The 27,496-nt window shown below is 40.9% G+C and overlaps 1 protein-coding gene across 2 annotated transcripts in view; it reads left to right on the top strand.

Moving 5' to 3' along the window:
- The window catches only part of asic2 (acid-sensing (proton-gated) ion channel 2), a 393,118-nt gene that overhangs the window by 262,319 nt on the left and 103,303 nt on the right, over positions 1 to 27,496 (top strand). Inside the window, exon 1 of one of the 2 annotated variants that reach the window (XM_030058740.1) lies at positions 24,861 to 25,684. The exons of the other annotated variant lie outside the window; for it this stretch is intronic. Coding sequence (XP_029914600.1) covers positions 24,992 to 25,684 — 693 coding nt within the window. The 5' untranslated portion in view covers positions 24,861 to 24,991. Of the gene's footprint in view, positions 1 to 24,860; positions 25,685 to 27,496 lie in introns of those variants that run through there. 2 annotated transcript variants of the gene reach the window in all.

Genomic DNA, 27,496 nt, shown 5'->3' with positions numbered 1-27,496 from the left:
GTATGAATGAATGAATAAATGAATGAAATAACTGAAAATATTTATTTATTTTTTTTTTTATTTTCAGTCCATTGGTAGGTTAAGAGTAGCCCCCCTTAGTTTGTCTCATACCGTTCTTTGCAACCGAAGTTAAACTGAGCTCATCACATCAATCTGATGTGAGAAATGTCATGTTTAATAAATCAATCAAGAGGGAACCACATTTTAATTTCATTATACAGCCTGTTGTATAATGACCAATAAACTTCCTTGTATCCTTGTAATCTATACTAAAATCACCATATTTTGCAAGAATGTCATGAGTTGCTTCAAGCCTCAGCCTAGTAAGTTCATTAAGTAAGAGTTTATTGCTTTGTTTGTTTTTTGTTTTGTTTAGGATAATTGATTCTGTTAATTTGTATCCATGGCACATATTAAGTGATGGGGCATATTCAGTGAGAGCAGTAGGTGTTCTCTAATACTGTTTTGAAATACAGCTGGATGCCTGTTTTACCCTGCACTTTGCTTGTAACAGCCACGTGTCATATTCTCTAAGTCACAGCTAATACATGATAAGGTGTAGAGATACCGAAAATGACTGAATGTCAGGAAGGTTTGCTTAGGGTGAGCGCAGTATTTTTCATGAGCTGCACTGTTTGGTGTGAACCTTATCACCCTGCTTATGCCATGGCCAGAGATAAGAAATAAATGCATGCATTTCTATACACCATAATGCATACTTTAAAAAAAAAATCAGAGCTCTTGAATCATTTCTTGGAATAAATATTCCATATTGGTGATTTTTTACATGACAGTTTCTCTGCAATTTGAAACTTTCTTGACAGTTGTTTGGACACCTGCCACTTCACTCGCACCAGATGATGCCTGCAGTTCTTCTAGTGTCAATACTTTGTGTAGTAAATGCAGTAAATGCTACACCTCTAAACACAATACTACTACTGCCTTACAAGCTCCATGTTGTTGCAGCTCAGTAATTTGCTCAGTGGACAGTTTTTCTACAGTCATGAAGTGCAACTACAGCCCTGCAGGTTCACATGGTGTTTGATACTGAGATCATCATCTGATGGCTCAGTGGGCCGCCTACACCTGGACAGCCCATTAATTTCCTGCAGTGATAAGACCTCTACATCAGAGCTATGCAGTTATCTGAAATTAATCAACACTCTATCCAATCAGAACCCAGTATTCAGTCAGACTATAGTGTAATGATAGATTGCTGATCACAAAGGTTTTTGTTAGAAGGTCATGAGGAATGGAGCAACAAATGGTTCACATTTTCCTTCATATCCACAGATTTGGTTGTTGATGTTTACAACATACCTTCATGTCTCCAGTGAGGTAAAATGCTGTGCGATGGTGTTGATCTAATGCAGGTAACCTTCAACAAGTCTTATTACTGCTCGGCCTTGTGCCCAAACATCTGACCTTTTACCATTAAAAGGGCACCCGGAGGAAATGAAACAGCATGTGTGCCCAACAGAGAAAAGAGCATTGGTGCAACAAATGGAAAGAAAATCAGAGAGAAACAGTATACAGTGCATGAATATTCCTAACACGCCTCTCACAATTCCCCCTCTCTGTGTGTAGATTGAGGGATGTGATACATGAGTGGTTATCTGAGAGCACTGCACTGTTTTCATCAGCAGCCCGCTCTATCTCTTTATATGCTCTGAGGAGATAATGACCGGCATTTACACACCACCACTCATCCAAAAAGCACACATCAGACAGTTTTTTCTTTCTATTTTTTTTTTTTTTTTTTTTTTTTTTTTTTCTCTTTTGGGGGAGACTTGTGTGCACATGTTAATGTCTGTGTGCGGTCAGCATTAATTCTGTCTGTCTGTTATTGTGGATATCATCTTGACCTTGTTGCCAAGGATACATGCACTGTTGGCTGAAAGATTTATTATCATAGAGGGACTTTGAGGTGTGGCCTAGTGTCCAAGAAAGCATTATATGGATTAAATGAATGAGAGTTTATCAGTCAGTCATAACTCGGCTGCTCAAAGAGAGTTTAGATGGCCCTGTTGATTGCCAGTCTCTTTCGTCAGGCAAAAAAAAAGACAAAGCAAGACAGAAAGAAAAACACAAAGAAAAAAGAAAGCCCTCTGTAGTTCTTGTCAATATGATGTTTGGTAACCTTGTTAGACAACTGAATGTTCATTGCACTCTGCAGCAGGTATGCTCATTCTATCAAATTTGGTAAGCCCATGTGAATCTTTCTTGTATGATTTAAATCAGTGTTTTTATGCACATCCTGACCAAGCTCCACTTTTAAAGCTCATCATTTTCCTTGATGAGGCAGTGTCCAGAGTAAGAATAATGACCCTGTTGCAACTGGTAAGTGCATTTCCTTGTTGGTACTGAAATGGCATTCTGTCAGGTCTGGAGTTGCCTTGAAATCTAACCAGTAATGTGCCATAAATGTATGATCCTGCCAATGAAGGGATGTGACAGTTATGGGCTTTCAAATAAAATGCAAATTGGAAATCTGTTCCAGTCAGTTCAAGCCAGAAGAATAATTTGAGCTCATCTTTAATTCATGGGAGTGCTTACAGTGCTGTGCCAGGGCAATCTTCTTCCCGCACCCCTCTAAAAGCAAATTCCCAAAAGGGTCACCACCTTCCTAAAGGAAAAAGCTGGACACAAGCCCTCCATTGAGTGTCTTCCACTTTTGCCTGCTTTTGTCCCTCTCCCCCTTCATCTTTTTTTTTTTCCTCAGCAGCATCCAGTGTGAAGAGCTTTGACGATGTATGCCATCGTTGTCGCCCAGCCTTTTTAGAAGCTGCATGTTTCTTCTTCTATACGGAGGATTGCCAGAGAACTGTTGTGGGGGAGAAAGATGTTCATCTAATGAGAATAGAGTATTGACGGAGCCATGAGGCAGTATAAAGTGGCTGGGGTTCACAAAAAAATCCAACTAAACTTTAGTCAATGTTTATTTGTTTTTCCAACCCCAACAGGATTTTTCTGTGGCCTGAAAGGAAAATTCTAATTTTGCTCAGATTTCAGTTCCCTTCCTTCATTCTGTTTAACATTACCATATGAACATAGACGGTTTAATTCACAGCTTTTCAGAAGTCATTTTTTTGTTTACATTCAAGGTTGTTGACACCGTAGCGAGTGCAGGCTTGCGCGATATACAATTAATGCTGACAGTTTACAGCAATCAATTCCATTTCCAGCTGCATTGCTGCTGCTGTGCACTTCGATTCAAAACCTTCTCTCCTCTGGTTAACTCGCTGCTTGTTAATAGTCGTATGGCCTGAAAAGAGCAACGATGTTATTTCCCTGCTGAAAGTAGATACTAATAAACTTACAATGTTGAAGGATGGTTGTGGATGGATGTCTTTGAGCAGAAAACTTGATTGAAATTCTAACTGAATGTTATCCTGTGAACAGCAGAAAGTAGTGTGACTTAAGCCCTACTCGCACAGTTAATATTACCTGAGGTCGTCCTCGGATTTGTACCAGTTGCAGAAATCGCAAGGGATTTTAATCCTGTGTGAATCTGCCATGTCTGTAATTTGCAAAGAGAAAAATTCAAGCAGAGATGTCCTACAGTACCATATTTTTGTGCAGACAGAAATCCCATGCATATTAAACTCTTCGTAATTTCAGAGGTAAATTGTTTTGTCGTACATTTTTTTTTCTTCCTCTGCATGTATGATTTCTGTCTTCCTCCTGTCATGAAAACTGGAGGTTGCAGTGGAATCCATAGGGGATGGTTTTGAAAGCAAATTAAAAGTTTCATATTACTAAATCAGGAAGTGGCAAATTGTAAAATCATTATGTTATACAATTGTATCTGGGACATTATTGATTTCAGTGAATTTCATTATCCTGTGCAAATCCAAGAGGTTGGGTGAGGGGGTGCAGAGGTAATTGACTACATGAAGTCCCCAGTTAATTCTAATTCTGTGCAAATAGAGCTTTATAATCTAATCTAATATGATCTAATGATACATAATTAGGCATTGATGTAGGTGGAAAATGACAGAGAATAGACGAGTGAAAAAGCAGGCAACACTGGTGTTTTCCTGTCAAGTGAGCTTTTGGAGTGCCCCTTCAAATGTTTTCCCTCAGTCAAGTGCACAGACAAGCATTTCTCTCCAACTATGTTTGCATCTCTGGGAGGGGAAACGCTGCCGCTTTTGATTGTTGTACTCAGACACACTCTACTTGCACCCTTGTGTTTAAGTGGAGTGAGAGAGTGTGTCACCTGATCTATTTACATTCTTTCATCTACTCTCTCTGTCTCTCTCTCTCTCTCTCTCTCTCTCTCTCTCTCTCTCTCTCTCTCTTTCTCTCTGTCAGCTGTCTGTGTGCCTGTCTCCCTCACTCTTTGGCTGTCCATACATAAACCTCTGGCCCTGAAAGTGGATTGGTGTTAGACATATAAATGGCTTAACGATGCACATGGGATTTCTAGGAGCTCATCAAATGGCCAAGCCAGACGTTGGCATAGTTGATGTATTCTCTCACTGACAAAGTGTTATAATTCCAGCATCATTAAAGTTGTATTAATAATGAAGTAATCAATGTTTTATGATCCCTTTACATATTCTGAAATGCATTAATTTTCTATTTGACTAAAATGAACTAACTCTGTTCACTTGTATTTAAACTCAAATAAGAAAAAAAAAAAAAAAAAAAACGAGGTCAATTCAGCAACATCAGCCTAAAATTGTTCTCTTTGGAAAACTGAACCCAAATCATGATATCTTCTTCCTCACAGAGGTCACAGCTTCTTCCCAAATATGTTGCAGTACACTTCATAACGGTCTTCTCTTTTGGACTGAAAATACAGGAGAGCAATAAATGCAGATGAAATTCAACTGTCACACTGTAACATCAAGTTTATGCCTTTGCCCTGTGTTCTCTCACTTCCTACACCTCAGCACCCTCGTCTGGCCTGGCTCAGTGTTGGCTCAGTGTGCATGGCGTTTCCCAGCTCTGCCTTGAAGCAAAATAAATCATATCATCGTTTTTTTTTTTTTTTTTTTTTTTTTTCTTGAGTGTCGTTCACTACTCAAGCATGCATAAAATAAATATATTCAGCAGTACATGCTTTGCTCCTGGCTAACCCATCCAGATGCAGGTCCAGATAGAGAAAAAAACACTTACTTTTTCCCACCACTTAGGTCCAGCAACTACATATTTAATGGGAAATCTTTCATACATACATATAGATTGATAAAAAAATATAGATTTGTAGTTATAGATGTGTGTGTGTGTGTGTGTGTGTGTGTGTGTGTGTTGCCTTATCTACTCGTAGCCTGGATGTGGTTGTTGCTGTACCTTGTGTAACATTCCACTTGTGTGTTACTCTGCTGGGCCTTGGATGCTCAAGAAGGCAACGGGATGAATGCACAACACCCACTGATGTCCTCTGGCTGTTTCACTCATAATAAAGCACAGCACAGCACTCAGCCATGGTTGGAGCACACATGTGTACACACTGGTTGACTGGAGTCTCGAAGGTTATACACAACACCCTCTGACTAATGGCCCGACTCTCTGTACAAGCTCATGCTAATCACTTCTCTGATTGATTGTGCTGCTCTCAAGCACTAATAGCGTCATTAGCTGAAACTGTTGTGGCAGTATCAGCTCTGAGCTTTCTATTCCCTCATCGAGATTTTTCTTTCGCCTTGCCTTTATTATTTTGAAAGTAGACTGGTACTCATTTGCTTTGTAAAGGCTGATTGTGAAGTCAGAGAGAATATCGATCATAAGAGTCTCAGCTGGACAGTAAATGTTTCTCTTCAGCCCTGGTGCAGCCACACCCATCCCTGTTGGTCCTCTGGCTGCAGCCGCTGTTTCCGTGGAAACCTTGGGACAAGGTTTAAATAAGAGAAATGACAAAGGAAAGATGATGAACAAAGCAGCAGGAAGGCCAGCTCTCATATTAGCAGCAAAGAGCATGTGTCATTTGTGATGTAGTGGTAAATTAAATAGCTGGGTAAACTTTTTCCTCTGGTATAAATAACAACAAAATTATTTAATTTTCAGAAGTTGTCTTTTTTAAATGCCCTTAAAATACCCTATCTTTATATAACCTTCATCAGTGTGATACTATTTTGTATGACATATACTATGAATTTACTTCATATAGTTTCATATGAGTCAATTACTGTATATTCTGCAAGTTAAAAGATGGGTAAAGGGAGTTTAGGTGGGTTTACTCTCCATTACATCCTGTACTGTAAATTTTCTGAGGGCACAAAATGTTTCACCTGATGACCTTCAGATGCAGGCATGGGCAGCGAGAATGGAGGAACTGGATAATGGCTCTTGAGTGATTACATGCATTTGAAACAAGTGTACCTGCTGATAAGCCGAGAAACAGTCTAATGCACACAATAAGCCCTCAATATGGTGTTGGGAGTCCACTTCGTGAGGGTTCAGGAAATGGGCTGTTGTTTTGTATTTATTTTATACACACAATTATTACATAATTTATTTTGTAAACATACTAGTTTTGTAAAACAATAGAATGGCCAGACTCCTTATGTATTTATTTATTTATTTTGTTGATTTTTTATTTGTATATGCAGTTCCTTGGTAACACTAGGCTTCCTTAGGTAAGCCTAAATTGTGTTCTTAAGAGTCCCTTCCACTGGTGAATCACTTCAGGAGTAATGCATAATCCAATCCATAATAACAGCTACTGTGATGCTGTGTTCAGTTGCTGCATAACGTAGCTTATTTATGAATGGGTTTAGCTGTCATGCATTATAATTGGTTGATTGAGACTGAATGCTTGCTTATGGCAGTCAAGACATGCAGATGTCCAGTGGCAGTTTCTTGGGTTTAAATGAAGCGAGAAGTAATATTTTGTTCATTTTCCTCATCTTTTATTCTGAAATACATCTCAGGATATCTGTTACTGCTGGCTTCTAGCTGTCAATGGTGGAAAATTACTGTTGTATACATTGCTCTGTTGTGTAAATCGCTCAGTCATCATCCTGTTTTGTTGCCGCTAATGGATAAAATTTGCAAGCCCATTTCATTAAGTTATGTATCATACGGGTACTTTAAGGGTAGACAAATATTGCAGGCTGTTTGGGTATCAGAGATATGGGTTAACACATAGGCTGAGCAAGATGTGACTATGGTGTGTATGCTTGTTTTTTTGTTTTTGTTTTTTTGCCCCCTAATGCACAAATGTCAGACTTCGCCTATGATACTAGTAAATGTTAGGAGGAATTAGCAGGGCTGTCAGTCTTGGCTAGATATTGACTTGACAGCACTTGTGTTTACATGCACTATCGTTAGAGCGCTACAAGAGAAATGCAGCCGGTGCCGAACAACAAGAGAGAAGAAAGGGAGGAGAAAGTACCTTGGATGCCTTGTGTGCATTTAACAAACAACATACTGATACCTTGGATGGAGCACCGCCAGGGAAGGGAGCAAGATGGGTCAGGAAAAAAGTCTCACAGCTCTGCTTCTCACCTTGAAGCAGGAAGAGGAAAGGCCTCCCCCTGCTCGCCAGGAGCAAAACGCTTGCATAAAGACCATCAGAGGCTGATATTCTGTCAAGAAGTGGTGTATTAAAATAGGTTAAATAGCCTGACTCATTACAGTTGATTAAATTTAACTGATTGTTTGGCTTTTATTTCAAAATTTTACGGTATGTGGTAGGAACTCATCTCAGCTGTTTGAGTAAAAAATTCACAGGATTTGGGAGAGGTGGGCATGCAGCGCACAAACCATGCTCCATGCTTTGAACAGCTGGTTTCCTCAGATATCTCCAGATTTTAAGTTAATAAGTTACCGTTAATTTAGCTTGCCTTAGAAGGAGCTAGAGTGCTGGCACTACAGTTTATGGAGCATCAAACTCTGAAAATGCCCGGCAGAATTTGTAGTTACCAACATTTTTTGTGAAACACTTGATTTCTTGCCTCATTGGCAAGACATTATGTCAACATGCAGTAAAAGAAACTAAACAAAGAAGCAATTCACCCCACATTGGTGCAGTACACTATGAGAAGCTGATTGTAGATTTGTAAATATAAGTGATTCTGGCTGTGGGTATTGTACGCTTTTTTATTGTAAGTATTGTACGCTTTTCCAACTGAGGAAACATAAATCCACTTCTGTCAACAGCATTTGAATTCAGTGTTGCCAACTACTGTGTAAGGAAAGTCGCTATTGGCTGTTCCAGATGTCTCTAGAAGCTGCAGGATGACATCATCTAATTTGCAGGGTGTTCTGCATAATTAACGGATATATATAGTATAAAAAATAAATAAATAAATGTAAACAAAATCATTATTTGTGATTGGCTTGATATTCTACCAAAGATCAGAAAAAGTCACTAAATTTGTCAATTTTGTGGAATAAAGTTGCCAAGGGGTCTGAAAACTTGGAAAGTATGCAAGAAAGTGGTGTTGTAATAATACCAGAATTTGGACATCAATACCAAGTGTGATATTTAAAAAAACACCATGGCATGACAGGGAAAAAAACCCCAAAAAACAATGAGCAATGTTTTCCCAGATTTTGCAGCATCTTTTCCATGGGTTTTATTTCATATGTTGATCAGGTGTCCATCTTTGGCAGCTTGGGGAGTGAAACGCTTCAGTATTTCGCTCTAGCAACAATTTTTTAAAGAATGTTTGGTCGACTGGGATTCAGTTCAAGCCACCGTGGACAGTTTGACTTGTTGAATGTTTTCAGCTGTTTGGTTTTTGTTTGACTGCTGCAGGCTGGTGTCAAGTGGCAGATTTCAACTCTGCCTAGATATAAGCAACTGCAGTGTGATTGTTATTGTGTTGAAAGGCCTGCTGTAATTGCTTTTTGACTTCAGCTGATGGAGATTAGCCATTGGTCCTCTGTGTGTGAGTGTATTGTGTATTGGAGAGCAGTGCTGGTGGTATGAAAGCTTTGCAGGGAAGTAGGATAAAAATTTGAACACAATCGTCATGATGGCAAAAACTAGGGAAATAACGTCCAGCGATTGTCACTCTCAGTCAACAGTGGAGCTGGACTGACAGCAGTGGCATTTTACTTTTGTTCCATGTTGTTTTTCTTTTTCTTTTTCTTTTCTTTTTTTTAAATTTCCAATCCATTTGTAGGGTTAATTTGAGGAAGCTGTGGCAATAAAAAAAAAAAATAAATAAAATTGCCAAGTGGCTGATAGTAATGAATCATTATAATTCATTGCTATGAAGTGACCGCATAAAATATGATAATCATGTAATGAAGTACATTTTCTGTGCTCAATAGCTTGAGGGTGAATGAGGACAAAGAAAAACACATTAGAGTTATCAAACGTCACTGTGCTGGTGATGAATAAATGTGTTTAAAATTGTTTTTATTTCCACATTAGGTTATATATGAGTAGCATTTGGAAACAGACCATGATTGCCTAGTCATTCATCTTATGATTCCTGACTGAATTTGTTATTTGTCCTTTAATTCATATTATTTACCATTGGAAAACTTTAAATGCTAAACATGATAGCATTGTGATGTTAAGACACGTTGTCAGTCAACTTTTTTTCAGATTTTGTGCAGTCAGAATTGATATTTAGAGCTGATCACACAAATTTTGGGTAAGTGGTTTGTACTGCATCTCCACTGGGTTGGGTGCTGCCAGTTAGTTAGCTTCGCTTTTAGCAATAGGGGAAAATAATATGCGAAATACCAAAGTGAGACTCGTGCAACTTGTATTATAGCTGATAATCTGTCCATGTAGGGGTATGCAATATCATTTGCGATAATGTCTTAATTGTTGTTTTAACGGTGTGTGAAATGACAAACTCAAGTATAGCACTCATTTTCCAAAAACTAATCAAAATACGTTTTGAGAGTCGGCACACATTCACTGCATATGATCAAGCCAAGTAGAACAGACGACTGCGCATGTGCATTGAAAACACATGCAGCGTTCACGCTTCACAACAAGCTAAGCTAGCATAGTTGCCTGCATGGCTTAAGTTAAAAATTAGTGAACAAACAGCGCCAGGGGACAAAACACAAACACCACCAGCCTAGGAATCAACCTTGTTAGAATCAACTGCTAGACGTGGATCATCCTCACTCGCATGGAGGTGGTTTGGCTTCGAAAAGATAGATGCTGCTCAAAAGACGCCAATTTATGAAAAACTTTAGGAGTCCGCAGTTGGCCAGGACAGACCAGCTAAGGAACCAGCAAAACAAAAACACATTCAGCAAAGTTTGGCAGAGTCATTCTACAAAAGCGTGCCTTACGACAAGAAGCAAGAAGGGCAACAGACGGCAAGAAATAGCAAATGCTGACACCAATTACATTGCAAAGGATACGGTGACAATTCAAGCAGCCGAGAGAGACAGTTTCAAACAACTTTGACTACTTTGGACACCCTGCCTAGACAGAAATATTTCAGTCATATAGCTCTGCCTAAATTATATGATTCATGTCACCAAACTCTGGAGCGTCCACTGCGTAGGGTTTCATATTTTGCCACGACAACAGATTTGATAATATCATTAACAGCATCTAATATAGTATTAACAAGAGCGAGCTAGTACAAAACAAGATTTTTACAAGCACATTTGTGAGTTTTTCTTTTTGTTTGTTTTTTATTTTTTGTTTGTTCTTTTACACATTTTTGAGGGATGCAAAATATTGTTATTGACAAAAGCCCCAAAAATATTGAGATATTATTTTTTGTCAAGTTCACACACCCCTATGTCCATGTAAAGAATTTTTTTTTTTTTTTTTTTTTTTTTTCAGTTCAGCAATAAACACTTAGGTGTATTGTTCATGTGAAACAGCCATCTTGACTTGGTCTTGATGTGTCTGAAAATAAAATATGGGGCACTGTTAGAAAAGGGAGGAAAAACTGTTCAACATACCCACCAGCGACCAGCAGAGTTTCACTGTTAGTTAAAGACACAACTTTAACTGTTGTAATGGAAATACAAATCCCAACTGCTCTGGGTTCATGTGCTGAATCAAACCCTGTAGAACCAGACCATCGCATGTGTATGGAAAAAGGCTATAACTGCTAATCATGTGTGATAGTGACAGTGTACAAGTCTCAGTGTGTGGAAAGGTATAATAATTCTCTGACACTTCCCACAGACCAAATTTTAATACCCAGTGTTATATGCAATTTGACAGTGTCCCTAAATATAACATTATAATACATTGGACAGAACATTAGTTATAGACAACCTCCACATTCAAAAAGATGGGGGTCTGGTCTTGTTGCAGCATACTGCCTGGAGGAGTTAAAGAGATGGTGTTCAAGTTCTTCATCTCCTCTTATTTTAAAGAGGCTCTTCCCAGGCTCTGTGGTTGGGCTGCTGTTACGGAAAGCAATTTGGACTTCACAGTGTATCAGGGTGGCTTGGAGGGTCATTGCTTGGCTCTTTCCCATAACAGCAGGTGGAACCACAGAGCCCAGGAAAAGACCCTTTAAAATATGTCAACATGCAATCAAGTGGACTGAGATTTTTCAGAGCCCAAAAACTGTCCAAGTCAGGTTACCATTTACAGAGGTTTGCTCAAAAACTCTGCATCAAGGCAAGAACAAGGAAAACTACATATGGGGTGTAATATGTCAGTGGAATGGATTTATTAGCTAACACCATGTTGTCCACACACTATGCCGCTGAGTTAACAAGCTGAATAATGAGCAAAAGCCATGGTGGTTTTTGCACTACTACAGTCTGGACCAGGATTCCCCAGCTCACGGTTGCAAAACCCCATTTCAATCACAGTCATAACAGAGTTAACATAAGGTGTAAACATAACCAACTGTCAACGCCAAACTTCCCCCAGGTATCCAAGTTTTCCCCTTGTGTTATCTTATGGTGTGAACAGAATGATGTAGGAAGTTGAAAATATCCGTGTTGTGAGTTGCTTTGGATGCAGCGTAAGACTCCAGCACCCTGTCCTATCCCAAAATGCATAAAAAATTTTTTGAGAGACTGTCCATTTACTATTCTTTTCAATTTCTTCTTTATTTTTCATCGTTACGCACATGTTGTTTAACAGGTGTGACATATAAAGTTAATGAAAAAAACAAAATCTATATTATTGTCATTGTCATTGTTTTCACCCATATCACCTTGCCCTAGGTGCCATTTGTTTGATTCTTTTTTTTCCCTTCCTCTTTAATTAAGAGACATTCATCTGCCTTGTAATTATTTGGTTTGACTCTCCTCTGCACTTGTTCAGGTTATTTAATGTTTAAGCTGCAATAATTAAGACACTGAGAAGAGCCTTATAATCATCATAAATAGCTGATATGTGAAGAGAGTTGTGGCTCAAGTTGACAGTGCTGTTGGATAGCTGTTCTCTGGACTCACCGGGAGGAAAAAGTCACCAAATACAGCCACTCAGCAGAGGGGGAAAAAAAAACTTTTTTCGCTGTGTTTAACTTCTGTTACTCTTTCAGTGGTACTTAAAGTAAATCTGACCTTTGAACAATTAACTCCCAGTAGTCAAAGGATTCTAGGAAAGTAGCCAACTTGGTATGTCATTTTCAACCTTGCTCAGGGGACACTTGAGAAGGGTTACGCAAGTTCTTGGTACTGGAGCGTCAACAATATTGTCTCTGGGGTCCAGCAATATCAAGCTGCTCTTCTGAATAATGTGAGGGAATGAAGAGGGTCTTCAAAAGGCATTCAGACAGTATGAAACAACTTCAAGAAGAGGCACTGGTGACACTGAACAATTTTGTGGATCCTTTCTCCATAATGGCCACTACATAATACAGGACAGCACCAGTCAGAGGCTTTTCAACCCATTAAAACAGGGGAGATAGTGATGCCTCAAAGGGTTTGCCGGGTTAAGAAAGGACATTCAAGGGTTTTTGCAGTCAAAAACAAAAGTTTTTACCATAGACCCCTTAATAAGAGTCTTGAACACTTGCAGAGCAATTTAAGATTTTTTGTTGTAATCAACACCGAACCTCAGAGCTGCAACAAAGATGGGTTTTTGTTTGGCATTACTGATTGGAGCCTTTTAAAATCCCACCCACTCTTTTCAACAAAAGCCTACTGCATTGCAGATGATTTTGTACACTGATGATATGCAGTCCCCTGGGGTCACACACTTCTTCAAATAAAATACTGATGGTTTATTATACTTTAGAAAAAACAGAGCCCATGTTTAGGTCAAAACAGCCAGACTTGCTGTCGACTTGCTATAGCAAAAGCTAATGGGTGGAAATCCAAACAGAGAATGGTGAAATACATTGAATTTCATTATAGTGGCGCACTTGCACAACATGAGCTTGCTGGCTTCAAGGAAGGAGTTGGTTCTGCCTATAGCACAGTAAGCCTAGGCATTGTGAATGTACCTTTGTGGAAATGTAAAGGAATTTTGAAAACAATCTACAGAATAAACAGAAAAAGACCATTACATACTACTATACATTTCCCTGCTCAAATCGTCTGGGCTTTTTGATGAGGCATATGAGCTTTGAGCCAAAGCACTGTTTTTTGTTTCGTTTCGTTTTTTTTCGTTTTTTTCAAACAGTGAACTTGTCTAAATTGAATGTGTGTGTAAATCACTGGTGAACCATAATCAACTTTTTGAATTTTTTTCAAGATGAAACAGGCAGCGATCATCTCATTTTTGTACATGAGAACAAATTGGTCCCTGCTGCGGAAGTGATGAATATGGAGTACATTCAGAGCAAAGATTAGAGATTTTTAGGGTTCTGATGCTCTACAACATGCACTCGCAGTAAAGTGGCTCATTCTCAATGGTAACAAGTGCATGAGTGGAAGTTCTCTGATGCTCACCAATGCAAATGAGACGATACCTGTTTTGGACTTTTATGTGGTGAACTCTTCATTGTATCGTTTCAAATATTTGCTTTATCAGCTCTGGATTTGAATAGAGATCTTTTAGCATATGAAGTTGCTGCACCTAATCTTGTCCAGCCAATAGAGTTGATAGATACTGAAAAGCTACTTGATCATACATCATATCATCAATTAAAAAAAAAAAAAAAAATCGAGTATGTTTTGACAAAATATAACCTTGATGATGTGATTGCCCCTAAAAATGGTATCTGATAAGGTTAGAGAAGGATTTGAGTGTGGTGGGTTGACACCTATGATTTGTCAGTGCTTTGTGAATATATGTAACACAACATCAGTATTTGGAATAAATACAACAATGTGACTTAATCTTAAGAGTGATTATTAAAGTAGCTGTTACTGTAACAATAATTTTAAGATTTACTAAGTCAGAAAAAAAAAGAAAAATCGCTCTTGCAAAGTATATTATTCTCAAAACGAGATCAATAAGGTATTTGGTGGTCTGCAATGTATTTGGGAATTTTAACATAGCCTATCTAAAAGTAGTGCTTGCCTACATGTCAGTCTATCCAACACTGAACACATTTTAATGAACAGGTTTAAAGTTAAATCCAGTTCAAAGCAGTTTATTGTTCAGTTTAATTTCTGTAAACCATTTGCATTCGATTTACTCTATAGATGTATACTTGCCTGTGTTATATATGTTCTCTCACTTCATTTGCCTTACAGCATACACATGTACCCAGATCTACCGAATTAAAATGCATTCAGACAGTGTCCTATTTAGTGTTAAAACTACTGAGTGCTCTTCTCAGGCATCTCTCCTTCCTGCAGAAAGCATGGATTGTATGCTGCTGGTTTTGAAAGGTCGGTGTCTCGACTGAATCGTGACCATGGTTTCAAAAATGAGTGGATGGCCGAGTGAGCTGTAAAGGGCAGGGGTGTTTGTGGAGAGTGTTGCTGGGATGCTGCCAGTCTGACGGTGAGTGTTTAGGTAGTATCAGCTGGGGAAGATTATTAGTTTAACCAGAGCTGATTTCATAATCATAGGGTTGGATCATGGGGGTTCAGCTGGAAAAACAACAGACCAATTTATGGTTCATCAGTATAACAAAGACACATGCATTAGCACATTTCCTCCACATCAGTATATGCAGATGTTTTCACACCCTCACAAAAATCCAGCTGGGTGTTTTTCTCTGTGAATACCTCCCAGGCAGGGCAAAGGGAAAATTCATGCAGTTCTGCAACTATGCACCAGGCCATTGCTGTAAATAAGAATGCATTCATTGTGTATATTCACTCCATTCTGCATTTTTGCTTTTTTTCCGATCTGTAAAAAGCGCAGCCTCAACTACATTTCGTGCTGATAATGAAAAACGGGATGTGCGTTTTGTTGTTTCCATAACGACTAACTGCAGTAGCTGGCTCTGTTTGCAGATAACATTTACAGTAGCCTAAGTCTAGTTTTCAAACACTGGGAAGAAACCTGACGTGCTCACCGCTAACAGCTGCTTCCATCCTCTCTACTGCTGCTTTCTCCATCATCATCCTGTAATAGAAGCATGTACAAAGACTTAGTCAACCTTCCTCAGGAAAATAAATAAGTAAATAGGTATTTTTTTAAAAAAGCAAGAGTTGAAAAACAGTAAAGGCATAACACATCTCACTATAGAAATGGGCCTTTTCTGTTCTTTTTGCTCCCCAAAGAGAGAATATATCTTCATGGACCTTGAAGGTCTCTTTGAGGTATTACAAAGTCCCTGCATCAAACTTTCCAAACCTGTTTTTATCAGTCAGTCTTGGGACAAGTGGAACAATGGCAAGACATGATTAGACAAGATATTGCTGAGTGTATGTTATATATAATGTATTGTTTGATGGTCGCCAAACTATCAGTTCAGAGTGGACTGTGGTCCTGAATGCTCACTTACATGTAGGCTTACACAATGTGATAACCAAGCGATGCTCATTTAGGCTACCTTATGTCTTAACATTGAAATGTGGAGGGGAGGCAGTGTGTTTTTGTTTCAGTTCTTATCTAGACTGCACTTCTACATCATTCAGCAGCAATCCCATGTTCCTGGGCAGGTATGACACCAGAAGTGGTTCATATCATAGCTGGGCTGCAGCAGTTTAGTCTATAATGGCGAGAGCAGTGGCGTACCTCTTGCATCACAGACAACCAACTGCAGCACAAAACAGAAATGGAAATCAAACAGACAAAAGAAAACCAGCTCTTACTAGAATCAGCATGTTTTCCCCTGTTTACTTTAGCAGGCCACCACAGTAAGATCATGACACGCCATGCCGGTATTATGCTGCAGAAAATGGAGCGTGGCCTGTGGAGCTGGTTCAGGCAGACAGCTTGAGACATGTTCACATATACACTCTCCATGTTCATGTGATATTTGCTCTCTGCCATGTCCCTCTGCGAGAAGGTGGTCTGTTTGAGCTGCTTAAGTCTTGCATCCATCCCTGCTGTGCTGCTCCGCACTGCTGCAAATATCGCCACCACCTGCTGCTGCTGCTGCTGCACCACATACTCATTACCTGCTGATTAGTTTAACAGCCCATCTCCACCCCAGCATCCACCTGAGAGCCATGAATATTTCACCATGGAGGGTTGGAGGGGTGGTAGGGGGTATCCTGGCACTCCCTGTCCTGTTCGCATAGCTCAGGAGGCTGCAGGGATTGACAGGGTCGACTGAACTTTTTTTCCCCCATTTTATAAAATAATAATATAAAAATAATAATAAAAATAATATTCTGAAAATACCAAACCAGCCTTTAACACCTAATTACCAACACTGATTCATGATATTCATGAATTCATGATACATCGCACACAAACTCACCAACAGCCATAGTCTCATTGGATGCAGGAAAGGCATTTGGCAATTTAAACTTGGAATTTTTATTTTCTACAATGCAAAAATTTGGTTTTGGTCAATCATTTATCCACTGGGTGAGGATTTTGTACACATCACCAATGGTGACGATTGTCACCAACAGACTAATATAAAGCTTTCATTTTGAAAAGGGGTACTAGGCAAGGATGTCCACTCTCCCCATCATTATTCACCATTGAACCACTTGCAGCAGTTATTTGTGAAAATAATCAAAACAAAAAACACCATACAAACCATAACATCAACCTTTATGCAGATGACATCTTACTTTACCTGTAAAATCCTTCTCACTCACTACCTGTAACCATTCAGCTCATAAACACTGGCTCTAAAATCTCTGGTCTAAATCCACTACTCTCCCACTCAGCCCTAATAGCTGAGATATGACAGCCTAATCACCATCTCTCTGTGCATTGGTAATATCACATATTTACAAGTCAACATCAGAATTAGTTAATTTCATCTTTAACCCATTCTTTAAAACAATAATATCCACCATAGGCAGAGTAGCAGCAATTAAAATGACCTTACTACCCATGATATATTATCTCAGTGAGCCCTGACAATGTCAGTTCCCTCAAAAAAAAAAAAAAAAAAGTGAGCTAGATTTACAGATCACCCCCGATGCAGACTTCTGGACCAGGATCTGCAAAAACATATTTTCTATATTAAGCAATATGAACATACAACTCATACAATAAAAGATAATTCCATACAAGGGATAGGACGTTTGCAATGGGTTTTTAAGATTATGGAAATTGATTGCACTGCATATAAAACACCACTGAGACCTATATGTATGCCACATGGGACTGCGCACCAAACAATTACGGCACGGTATCACTAACAACCTCTCTTTGTCCTTTCGGGCTGCCTCATCCCACTATTCCCTTCACTCTGTTTACTAGGAGACTTTTCAAACATCAGCCTAAACAACACAGCCAACAGGATACTCTCGATAGCCCTAATCATCACTCGAAAAACCCTCCTCATGAACTGGACAACAAGGAATTTAATCAGTATCACACTTTGGAAAAATCTTCTCATTGATCATATTTCAACAGAAAAATGATCTGCTTCCATTATAAAATCAAATCGCCATTTCCGACAGAACCTGGAATCCATATATTGACTCCCTAAATCCTTAATTTCCGCATCAGTATCACTCACAGCCACTTTTTGCTGCTCCACTGTCCACGAGAAACATACACATATCTACCATTACACACACACACTCCGTAATCCCCAATATTCCTGATCTGACACACACTTGCACACACGCACACACACACGCACACACGCACACACGCACCACACACACACACACACACACACACACACACACACACACACACACACATACACACACACACACACACACACACACACACACACACACATTCTCAATTTCTTTTCAATAAAGTATGAATTTCAAATTTGTAAAACTCATATAGGCTTCACACAAACGCTTAAATGCCACGATAACAGACATCTATATTAACAACATATTAATTGTTAACATCCACACAGCTTAGCTTTTTTTCTTCCTGCAAATTGCTGATAATTACTCCAACTCTCCAGTTTAATATCAAATGTTCCTAGGCGTTTAGTTTTTAATGTTATCATTTTAACACAGAATACTAATGAACATATTCAGGGAAGAAAACTCTTAATTAATGGGAGGTGGTAAGGTACCTGGTTGCTGGCCCACAGACAGCTGCAAACCACTATAATATACCTACAGGGATTTAATCTGATTCAATCTAATTTAATCAAAAACTTGACCCTTGTCCTGCAAGTCAAGTTCTGTTTAGAAAGATACTGAGGTCAACTACAGTAGAAATCAACTGCTAATCTCTTGTCACCTTGTGTTATTAAAAAAAATGGCATTCAGTGCTAAGTGTTAATGGCAACTACACAGATCCCGCTGGCCTCTCACTGCTTTATTGAGGGATTTTCCCAGTTGTGCCTAAAGCTAAATTACAGCAAGACCTGGCCTCTTAAATCACAGCTATATGACTACACTCCCTTAGCAGAGCCTTTTTCCCCTTTTTTTTCATCACTTTCCTCCAGTCATTGTGTTTCCTACCCAGGCAACACTGACAGCACTGCTGTCCATTGGCAGAGTGAACTCCACTCTACCTTTCCCTCATGCTGCATGTGTGTTAGAATATTGTTGCATAAAGACTTGATGAAGGAAAAGCGTACACGAGTCCATTGTGCAGTAACTGTAGTATCTGATGCAGAACAGAACATCATCTATACATGTTGGAGTATTTCCTCCTTTTTTTAGAGATGCACCGGGCAATTTTTTTCAGATTGGTGGCTCCAGATGGCTTCAAGAGGTAACTTGTTTGAAAATTTTGAATGTCAATATCCAAAAATCCCAGTGGATGTCATTGGTAAACTACACACAGGATGTTCATGTTTACCAACCTGGGCCAGGCTGTGATGATTTACACCAAACGACACCAAGGAGATGAGAGAGCAATAAGATCTGATGTTGTTGAGCCCTGCTTCCTTTGGAGCATTCGCTTGCCACTTTTTAGATGATAGGTTTGCTCTGAAGTTTGCATTTGTCACTTCCTGTGTGTCGAGGAGTGTCTGTACCTTACAAAAGATTTTCATTACGGCAAGAAGGGTGACTCTGCTGCATCTCAGGGGGATTCTACCAGTTTTGCTTATGTGTGCGTAATTCTTTTTTGCAGCCTCACATTATGTTTTTGGCTGATAAGACAGGTGCATTTTAACATAAAATGTTCCCGCGTGTAGCTTTAACTTTAACAGTTCTATCATGAGAACTGTTCTTCCACCTGGAATATTCTCCCCATCAAAATTAGACAGACTAAAAGTAGATTTTCTTTTAAAAAGTTACTAAAAGAAAAACTAATGAATTTCTTAAAGATATTATTGTGGTTTTTCAGTTTCAGAACTTTTGATGTAATGTTTTAATATTTGTTTTTTTGTTATTTCATGTCTGATAAATTAATTTTGTTTTCATTGTAGGTTACTATGTTTGTTTATTCTTAATTACTGATCTTTACATTTGGTTTGTTTTTGTCCTTTTGTGTTATTGATACAGTGTAATTGTAATTATTACTGGTTTTTATTGTTGCTGTCTTTGTGTGGACCCCAGGAAGATTAGTGACCACTTCGTGTACGCTAATGGGAATCCGAAGAAAGAATAAAGAATAAACTGAGGTCAGCAGTTTGTCTCGCTGTTTTTGCACAGCTGCAGTCCACCAAACCACCACAAAGCAGAAAAAGCAAAAATTTGACATGACATTGATAAACCCGCCCGCAGGCTGAGTGCTCTTGGTTATTGAGGAGTAGTAGGGATTCTCCTCACATTTAATGAGTACTATGTTAGAACCAGAAATGTGAAAACCTGAGACAGACCTCAGCCGAACCCTCACTATCTCATCTTAAAGCTAGTGGGGGTTTTCTATATTATTCCATCATCCCTGATTACGACTAATAACTCAAATGACGATGAAGTTAAAAGCTACCAAGAGGCCATCAATCTGTTGACTTTACTACTGGCTACCCAGAGATTTATACCCGCTGTTCATTTAAAAAAACGATCTCTTTTGCAGGAAGGGAGAATGTAATACTTATCCACTATGAGCCATTTTTTTCTTGAGGAGGCAGCAGGTGAACTCGAACTGAAGAGAAGTAGTTCATTATTAACTGAAGACAGGAACAACACCGGCACTTGGGGAAAAGGCACAAGAAGTACAGGAAGGCAAGACTTAACAAATGATCCGACAAAGACTGAAAGAACAACGGGGCTTAACTAATGAGACAACAAGAAACAGGTGGCAATACAGGAGAACAGGCAAGGAGCTGATTGGCTGGGGAGAACAATGGTAACGGGGCAGGGTGGATGAGACCGACACAGAGCACGTGTGGAGGGAAGAAGAGCCAGGGCAGGAATACTCGAAAACAGGAGGGATACACAGAGCGTGAAGGCAACCAAAATGCAAAAGACGGAGAAAGAAACAACAAAGAGTCCAGACAGACAAGCTCGTGACAGTGTTGCCCTCTATCGCTGTAATCTTAATTCAGACTGGGGAGTTTGATGGATAGCAGCGGGGCACAAAATACACTGTTTTTACTCACCTTCCTCATCTTTCATCTGCTGTCTGTGTCACGGCCTGGCTTGCTCTTACAGGGAGCACGCCAGTATGAAGCCCGTATCCTTATGACTCATCTCAAACTCGGCAAGAGCGCAGCCACTGTCGCCTGCCGCCAGATTTGTGCGAGGAGCTTTGCAGAGACACCGTTGTGCCATTGAGTGGTTTTCATGCCGCTGAAACATTCCAGGCCTCATTACCATGAATCTATGAATGTTTAATTTTGGTTTATATTTCCAGCCTCTTTGCTCACGAGGAGTTTCCTCCCACGTACGTGTCCATGGATCTTTGACAATCCTGATGATGAAAGCATGCAGGGATATTTTTGTGGGGAATGAAAACCGTACCGTTGTAACCAAAGAATGCTGTGTAATTGTATCTGAAGCTTGGGCCGGCTATATGCCTAATTAATCAGCGATTTCCCCGATGTTTTAGAATTGCAAATTGGATATGTTGAGCCTTTGAGCTGTTCTTTACACTGACTGCATAGCTGGACTGACAAACCCTCTTAATGGCTCCAGGCTAATTATTCAGCCTGTGGATTCAGGCTCTGGAAAGCTGCCTCTGATTTTGGCTGTAGGTGTTTTCTCTCTGTCTCTCTCTCTCTCTTTCTCTTCGTCTCTCTTTCTGTGTGTGTGTGTGTGTGTGTGTGTGTGTGTGTGTGTGTGTGTGTTTGCTTTCTACTGTAACATACAGTAGGAAATATGTATATGCATGCCCTTGACATTTCTATGCCGTGGATGGTTTTGTGGTGGGTTGTGGTATGCATTATACATAGAAGTGCTTTATTCTTTCTATGTTTGTCACTGTTCTGGTTTAGCTCTCTGGGAAACAAAGCTTTCTCTGTTTGTGTGTGTGTGTGTGTGTATGCTTGTGTGTGCACTGTACTGGACTATTACATTAATTTCTCCTGACAGTGTGAAAAGGCTTCTTTAGACTCATGTGTGGGCTTGATCTGTATATAGCTCCCAAGTTAAAAACGGTTTTGCGTCACGTATCTGAAAATGAAATCACATGGAGCTGTCGGCGAGTGCGGTGCTGCAGAACATCCAGCAAAAAACTCAAAGCAGGGAGCGTGCCAGACAAAATAATGTCAAGCCCGCACACTGAGTTGATCTTGCGGCAAATTAGACGTTCCTCTCTTCCTGTGTTGTTACAAAAACAGCCTGATAATCATTTGCTTAGCCTTGGTGACTCACAACACACAACTGCAGCTATTGTCTCTTATTGTGATAATGATTCAGATCTGTCACACACAGCACTGAGAGGGTAGATTCTGCCTAAATTTACAAACAGAAGCTGTATTCAGTTTGGATTTCCCTTTTATTTGGCCTCTGTATGCTGGAACTGAGAGCAGCTTAAGGGAAATCAATTAAAAAGAATTAAAGAAAAGGAAGGAAATGAAATGTCATTTCAATCCAAAAAAAAAAAAAAAACGGGAAAAAAGTTCAGCTCTGTGATTGGTGGAAGAATGACGGTGAATACATGTCCGTATTATAAATGCAAATAAGTTAAACTTTGAATTTTATAAGGTTTCATATTGTTGCATTTCAAATGATCAAGAGCACGTACGCAGGGCTGGCTCAAATGTGTGGCCACGGTGCCAGAATCGAGCATCTTATTGCAGAGCTCTCTGTTTACTTATATTGATGATTTGTCTCGACAGTTTGTTGATACAGCACTGGCAGTTTGAGAGTGAGTTTGAGCTAATCTCCTGTTCTTCTTTACAGATACTGTATTTTCTCTTAATCACTCTCCACAAGAAGTGTTGCATATCGTAGGTGTGAAGGAGGTATACGGTAAAATGATAAAACCCCTGTAGAGACTGCTTAGAGGGTGTTGGTGTGTGGGCGTTTGTAAGCTGTTATGACTTATGCAGCCATGGAGGACAGCCTACAAGATTGAAATAATGGTTTCTGCCATCTAGTTAGTCTGCCATCCAGGTTGTACAGCATATCGGTTACACACAGTTATAGTTAATGTCTAATACTTTTGCTCCTTGTGCTTGTTTACTTTTAGTTAGTTTGCAAGTTCGGGTGATTGAGCACAGCTTTAAGAAAAAATAAACAGATGGTTCAAGACTTTTAATAGCTAAGGCAACAGTCTGGCACTCAAACAGTTTCTCTTTCTCGTACTTTCTCTCTCTTTCTCTCTTTTTTCGCACACACACACACACACACACGTATACACACATCGCAGGCATCAGTTCACAACCCTAAGGTGCTGTATGGCAAAGTCCCTGCATCTTACATTGTTCACTGTTAGTCAGCCTTACTGGATAATACACACACACACACACACACACATATGCACACGCACTTTCCAGCCCGTAAGCATGCACGCACAGCACTCTATTCCATTGTAGCGGTGTGCAGTGGTAGCAGCAGCAGACAAACAGAGGGGGGCGAAGGACGCGCAGAGTTAGTACTGAGAGAGAGACAGGCGCTCTCATCAGTGAGTGGCTCACCGGCTGTGTGGACAGAGCTGTGGTGCAGGAGGAGGAAAAGAAGAAGAAGAAGTACACCGTGAGGACAAGCTGCCTGAAGACCGGGGCAAAGCTGAGCAGTGCGTCGCAAAGGACAGCGAGGGAGGGAGGAAGGAAGGGGGGGGAGTGGGGGAGATAAATTACTGAGGGGAACAGGGGAGGGGAGAAGTCGCTCGGAGCAGGGATAAAGCAAGAGCAAGCGGGATGAAGCTTAAGAGGATGCAGGGGGAGGAAAGCGCACAGTGAATGCTTCCTTGACGGAGGAGAGAAGAGAGGGAGTGTGCGCACAGTGTGGAAAAGAAAAAGACGAGCAGGAGGAGGAGGAGGAGGAGGAGGGGGAGCACCGACAGGAGGTGGAGCTTACGGAGCTTGAGTGACACGAGACAGAAGAGGAGGAGGAGGAGCGCGAGGGCAAGTTGATGGATTTGATTTGGAGGGAGTATTTTTAGAAAGAGGAGAGGAGACACGGGAGGAATACTGAGATGAAGAATGCTGTCTTTTAGGAGCGAAGGAGCAAACTAGGGAGGAAGAAGAAGAGGGAATAAGATAAAGAGACAGAGGGGGGGGACATCCTGAGATCAGAGCGTGACAGAACAGATTAGCTCTGGTCTGGTTTCCCTGCAGGAAAGCACAGAGTGTGTCCGCGTATGTGCATGAGTGCCTTCTTCTCCATGTGAACGGGTGCGTTATCATGTTTCTCCCTGTGACTGTGGCAGTGAGAAGCGTGTCTGCTTCTCTGCTACGAGATGAGGCTTCCCCGTGGTTACCCACAGGACCTAGCACCACTGTGTGAAGCCAAGTGGGGGTGGGAGAGGGGAGAAAGGACAAGAGAGGGGCAGGAGCAGAAGAAGAGTGACGTCACGAGGAAGTCGAGACATGAAAAGTGAGGCCACAAAGTGTGGCAGCAAAGACATGAGTGCCGGAGACAATTGCGAATTGAGTTAAAGTTCACACTTTCATGGTGGAAGTGATTGCTGCCTCCAGCTGTTATGTTGAACTGTGGCGAATGCTGCTGGATGTCAGTGAAGCCCAAACAGACACCTGACTCAGTGAAGGGAAACCGGCGCGCTGGAGCAAGACAAGCTCTCTTCTGACTAGACTGCACCAGGCACGCCACCCCGACTAATTTTCATCGCTGTCATTTAATGTTTTCTAATTACCTGACCTCAGTTTTTATTCTTTCTGCTTAGCACATGGTATTTTGTATTCTATCCTCAGTCCTGCTCCATCCTTATCTCCTCCCCTCTCTCTTGCTCATGCTCTCTCTCTCTCTCTCTCTCTTTCTCTCCCTCTCTCTGTCTGTCTCATCCTCTCTCGGTAACTGTCACACTAAGCGTGGTGGATGCTAGAGTCACTCATGTAGAAGCCACCTCGCTTGGAGCACATTTGCATGGATGATTTTTTTTTTTTCTCTCTCTCCCTGCTGAGTTGGATGATTGGAGCAGTCTCAGGTCAAGGTAGACATACAGAACAGCAAGAGGCACAGGAGAGATAACCAACAAGTAACTGCTACTGAGTTAATCTGGGTTCCTGCGCTGCCAGAAAAGGAGACAGTTTTGAGTGGGTGTGCCTGCACATGTGCAAACAGTATATCTGGAGTTAATGAGGAGTGCATGCGCCTGTAAAGCTAAGCACGTATCCAGGCGTGGATTACAGCAGTGGATTTTTCGTTACCCTGGAGCTACATGTGGGCCCCAGCCCCTGAGGCCTGGCTGGGAAATGAAGCCTTTCCCGCGGCTGTAGGAGCACTGTGGGCAGCCATGGCCCTGGAGAGGCGCTGTCTCCGGCGGGGATCCCCTGCTGTGATCAGGAGGGGCTGTCGCCGCCGTCCTGCAAAGCCTAGCCTGGCCCAGATATCCTCCACCCTGCTGTCAAGGACACGCCTGCATGGCTTGAGGCATGTGTGCTTCCCTGGTGGCTCTGTGGGCCGCAGGGCTTTCTGGCTGCTGGCCCTCTGCACCTCCGTGGGCCTGCTCTTATCCTGGTCCTCCAACCGCCTCCTCCACTGGCTCTCCTTCCCCACATACACAAGAGTCCACACAGAGTGGGCCAAGGAGCTCGCCTTCCCTGCAGTCACTATCTGCAACAACAACCCTATCCGCCTCTATAAGCTCACCAAAAGCGACCTGTATTTCGCCGGACACTGGCTGGGCTTGCTGCTCGCCAACCGGACGGTGAGGCCCATGGTTCTGGACTTGCTTCAGGAGGACCGTCAGGCCTGGTTCAGGAAGCTCTCAGACTTCAGGCTCTTTCTGCCACCCAGAAACTTTGAGGGAACCAACCTGGAGTTTATGGACAGACTCAGCCACCAGCTGGATGACATGCTCCTCTCATGCAAATACCGAGGAGAGCCTTGCAATGCCCACAACTTCAGCTCTGTAAGTCCAAATTCTTTTCACATGTTTTCAGGTGGCTTAGCCTTCACTCTGAGCTAGCTCAACTTTGTATCTCCTCTTGTGATGTCATGCCTTTAGCATCAGTTATTCATATCAAGGTGCAATGTAAAAATGTAGTACATTGGTATATGCTGGCACATAATGCTCTGTTTTATTGCTTGTTCGAAGGGCATTTGAGTTTTAAGTACCCACTCTTGTATAAGGCTGCGAATACAATAGAAACAACACCATATAGCATTCTAAGTTCCTGTTATAGCTGTTTTACTCATCACACATACCAATTAGCGAATTCTCTACTATGTAAAGCAGTTTCCTAACCACCATTTGAACCCATATTAACACACTGTTGTTAATGCAGTGATAACAGTGGTGTTAAATGCATGAAGATAATATGGAATCTCCTCAAGCTTTTGCAGTATAATAGAGTGTGTGGGTAATGGCATGTAGCCATAACAATATAACAACATGGATGATACATCTAAATAGGTTATTTGGAGCCTTGTGGCAAGGCATAGCTAGATCCCCTCAATATCAAAAAGCACTGTCTCTGTCACAGTGCTGTGCTGCTGCCCCTGAGGAGAGTACTGCCTCTGTGTCTGATCTCGCATATCTGTCTTTTCGTGTGGGTAGATGTTGGTTTGGGGGACCAGCGTGCCCATGCATCCTTGTGCACTCCCCTGGCACATCTGAACCATGGCAGATGTTTTCTCTGCGGTGAAACTAAAGCTCCAACTGTCTTTGAAACAGTTTTTTGGCATTTAATTTACATTCTTTTTTTTTTGTTGTTCTTTTCACTGCGGACTCAGTCATGGATGGACTCAAGGATGAATGAGAAATGGCAGATAAATATGCTGTGGCTCTGCCTATGAGTATGCATATTGTTTTATCGTGCTGCGTGCGTGTGCGCGCGCGTCTGTTTCTGTTGTTGCGGAGAGTTTGCTGCCCTCCTGATGTACCAGCCATAAAAAAAAAATTGAGTTACAAAAAAAGCCTCTCACTCAGCACCTCATCTCTCCTGTCTGGAACAGCAGCATCATATCTGACTGGTTATCGTTCGAACAATACAGCACTCAACCAAGCATAACAAACAATCCCTCCCTCTTGTCAAAAGCAGAGGATGAAATGACACACACACTTAATTTTTTTTTTTATCAGATCTTCATGAGCTCATGGTCAGTGGCCAGTGTTGTGTGTCCAAGACCTGATCCAAATGGATGGCTTTCATTAGTGTGGGATTAGCCGACCCTGGCGCTGTACTGGCAGGCTGCACCGCTGCCTCTGTCCGCCTGGTTTTCTCCCTCTGAGCCCTCCATCAGCAACAGGACAGGGAGCAGCAGCCCACCATCAGGCAAATGAAGTGCTTAATCACAACCCTGCCCTCAAGCCAACATTCATTAATAATATTTTGAAGAAATCCCACTGATCTCAGTACCAAGACACATTACTTGTTTTTGTTGAATTTAGAGGCCAGGTTCAGCGTGTTTGACAGGAGGAGTAGATGTGTTTATAATGGGATTCTTATGCCAGGTCAGAATTTACAGAAGGTCAATCCAGTGTTCCTTTTTTTTGTCTGTGTACAGTGTGTTAGGCCAATTAAACTATTACACATTGTAATTTGAGTTTCCATGATTAATAACAATAGACTTCAAGAATATTAAAATCTGGAGTAATTGAATTGAATTTATAACTCCTACTGCACAATCAAATCCACTCTGCTCCTATTAGTATTCCCTTGCTTTTGCTGATTTTACATGCAAACTTATGCCCTGTCAATATTTTGGATACTCAAGTTTT

This window comes from Myripristis murdjan, chromosome 8 (genome assembly GCF_902150065.1).
Source record: "Myripristis murdjan chromosome 8, fMyrMur1.1, whole genome shotgun sequence".
NCBI lineage: Eukaryota > Metazoa > Chordata > Actinopteri > Holocentriformes > Holocentridae > Myripristis > Myripristis murdjan.
This window is presented reverse-complemented; position numbering and strand designations above follow the sequence as displayed.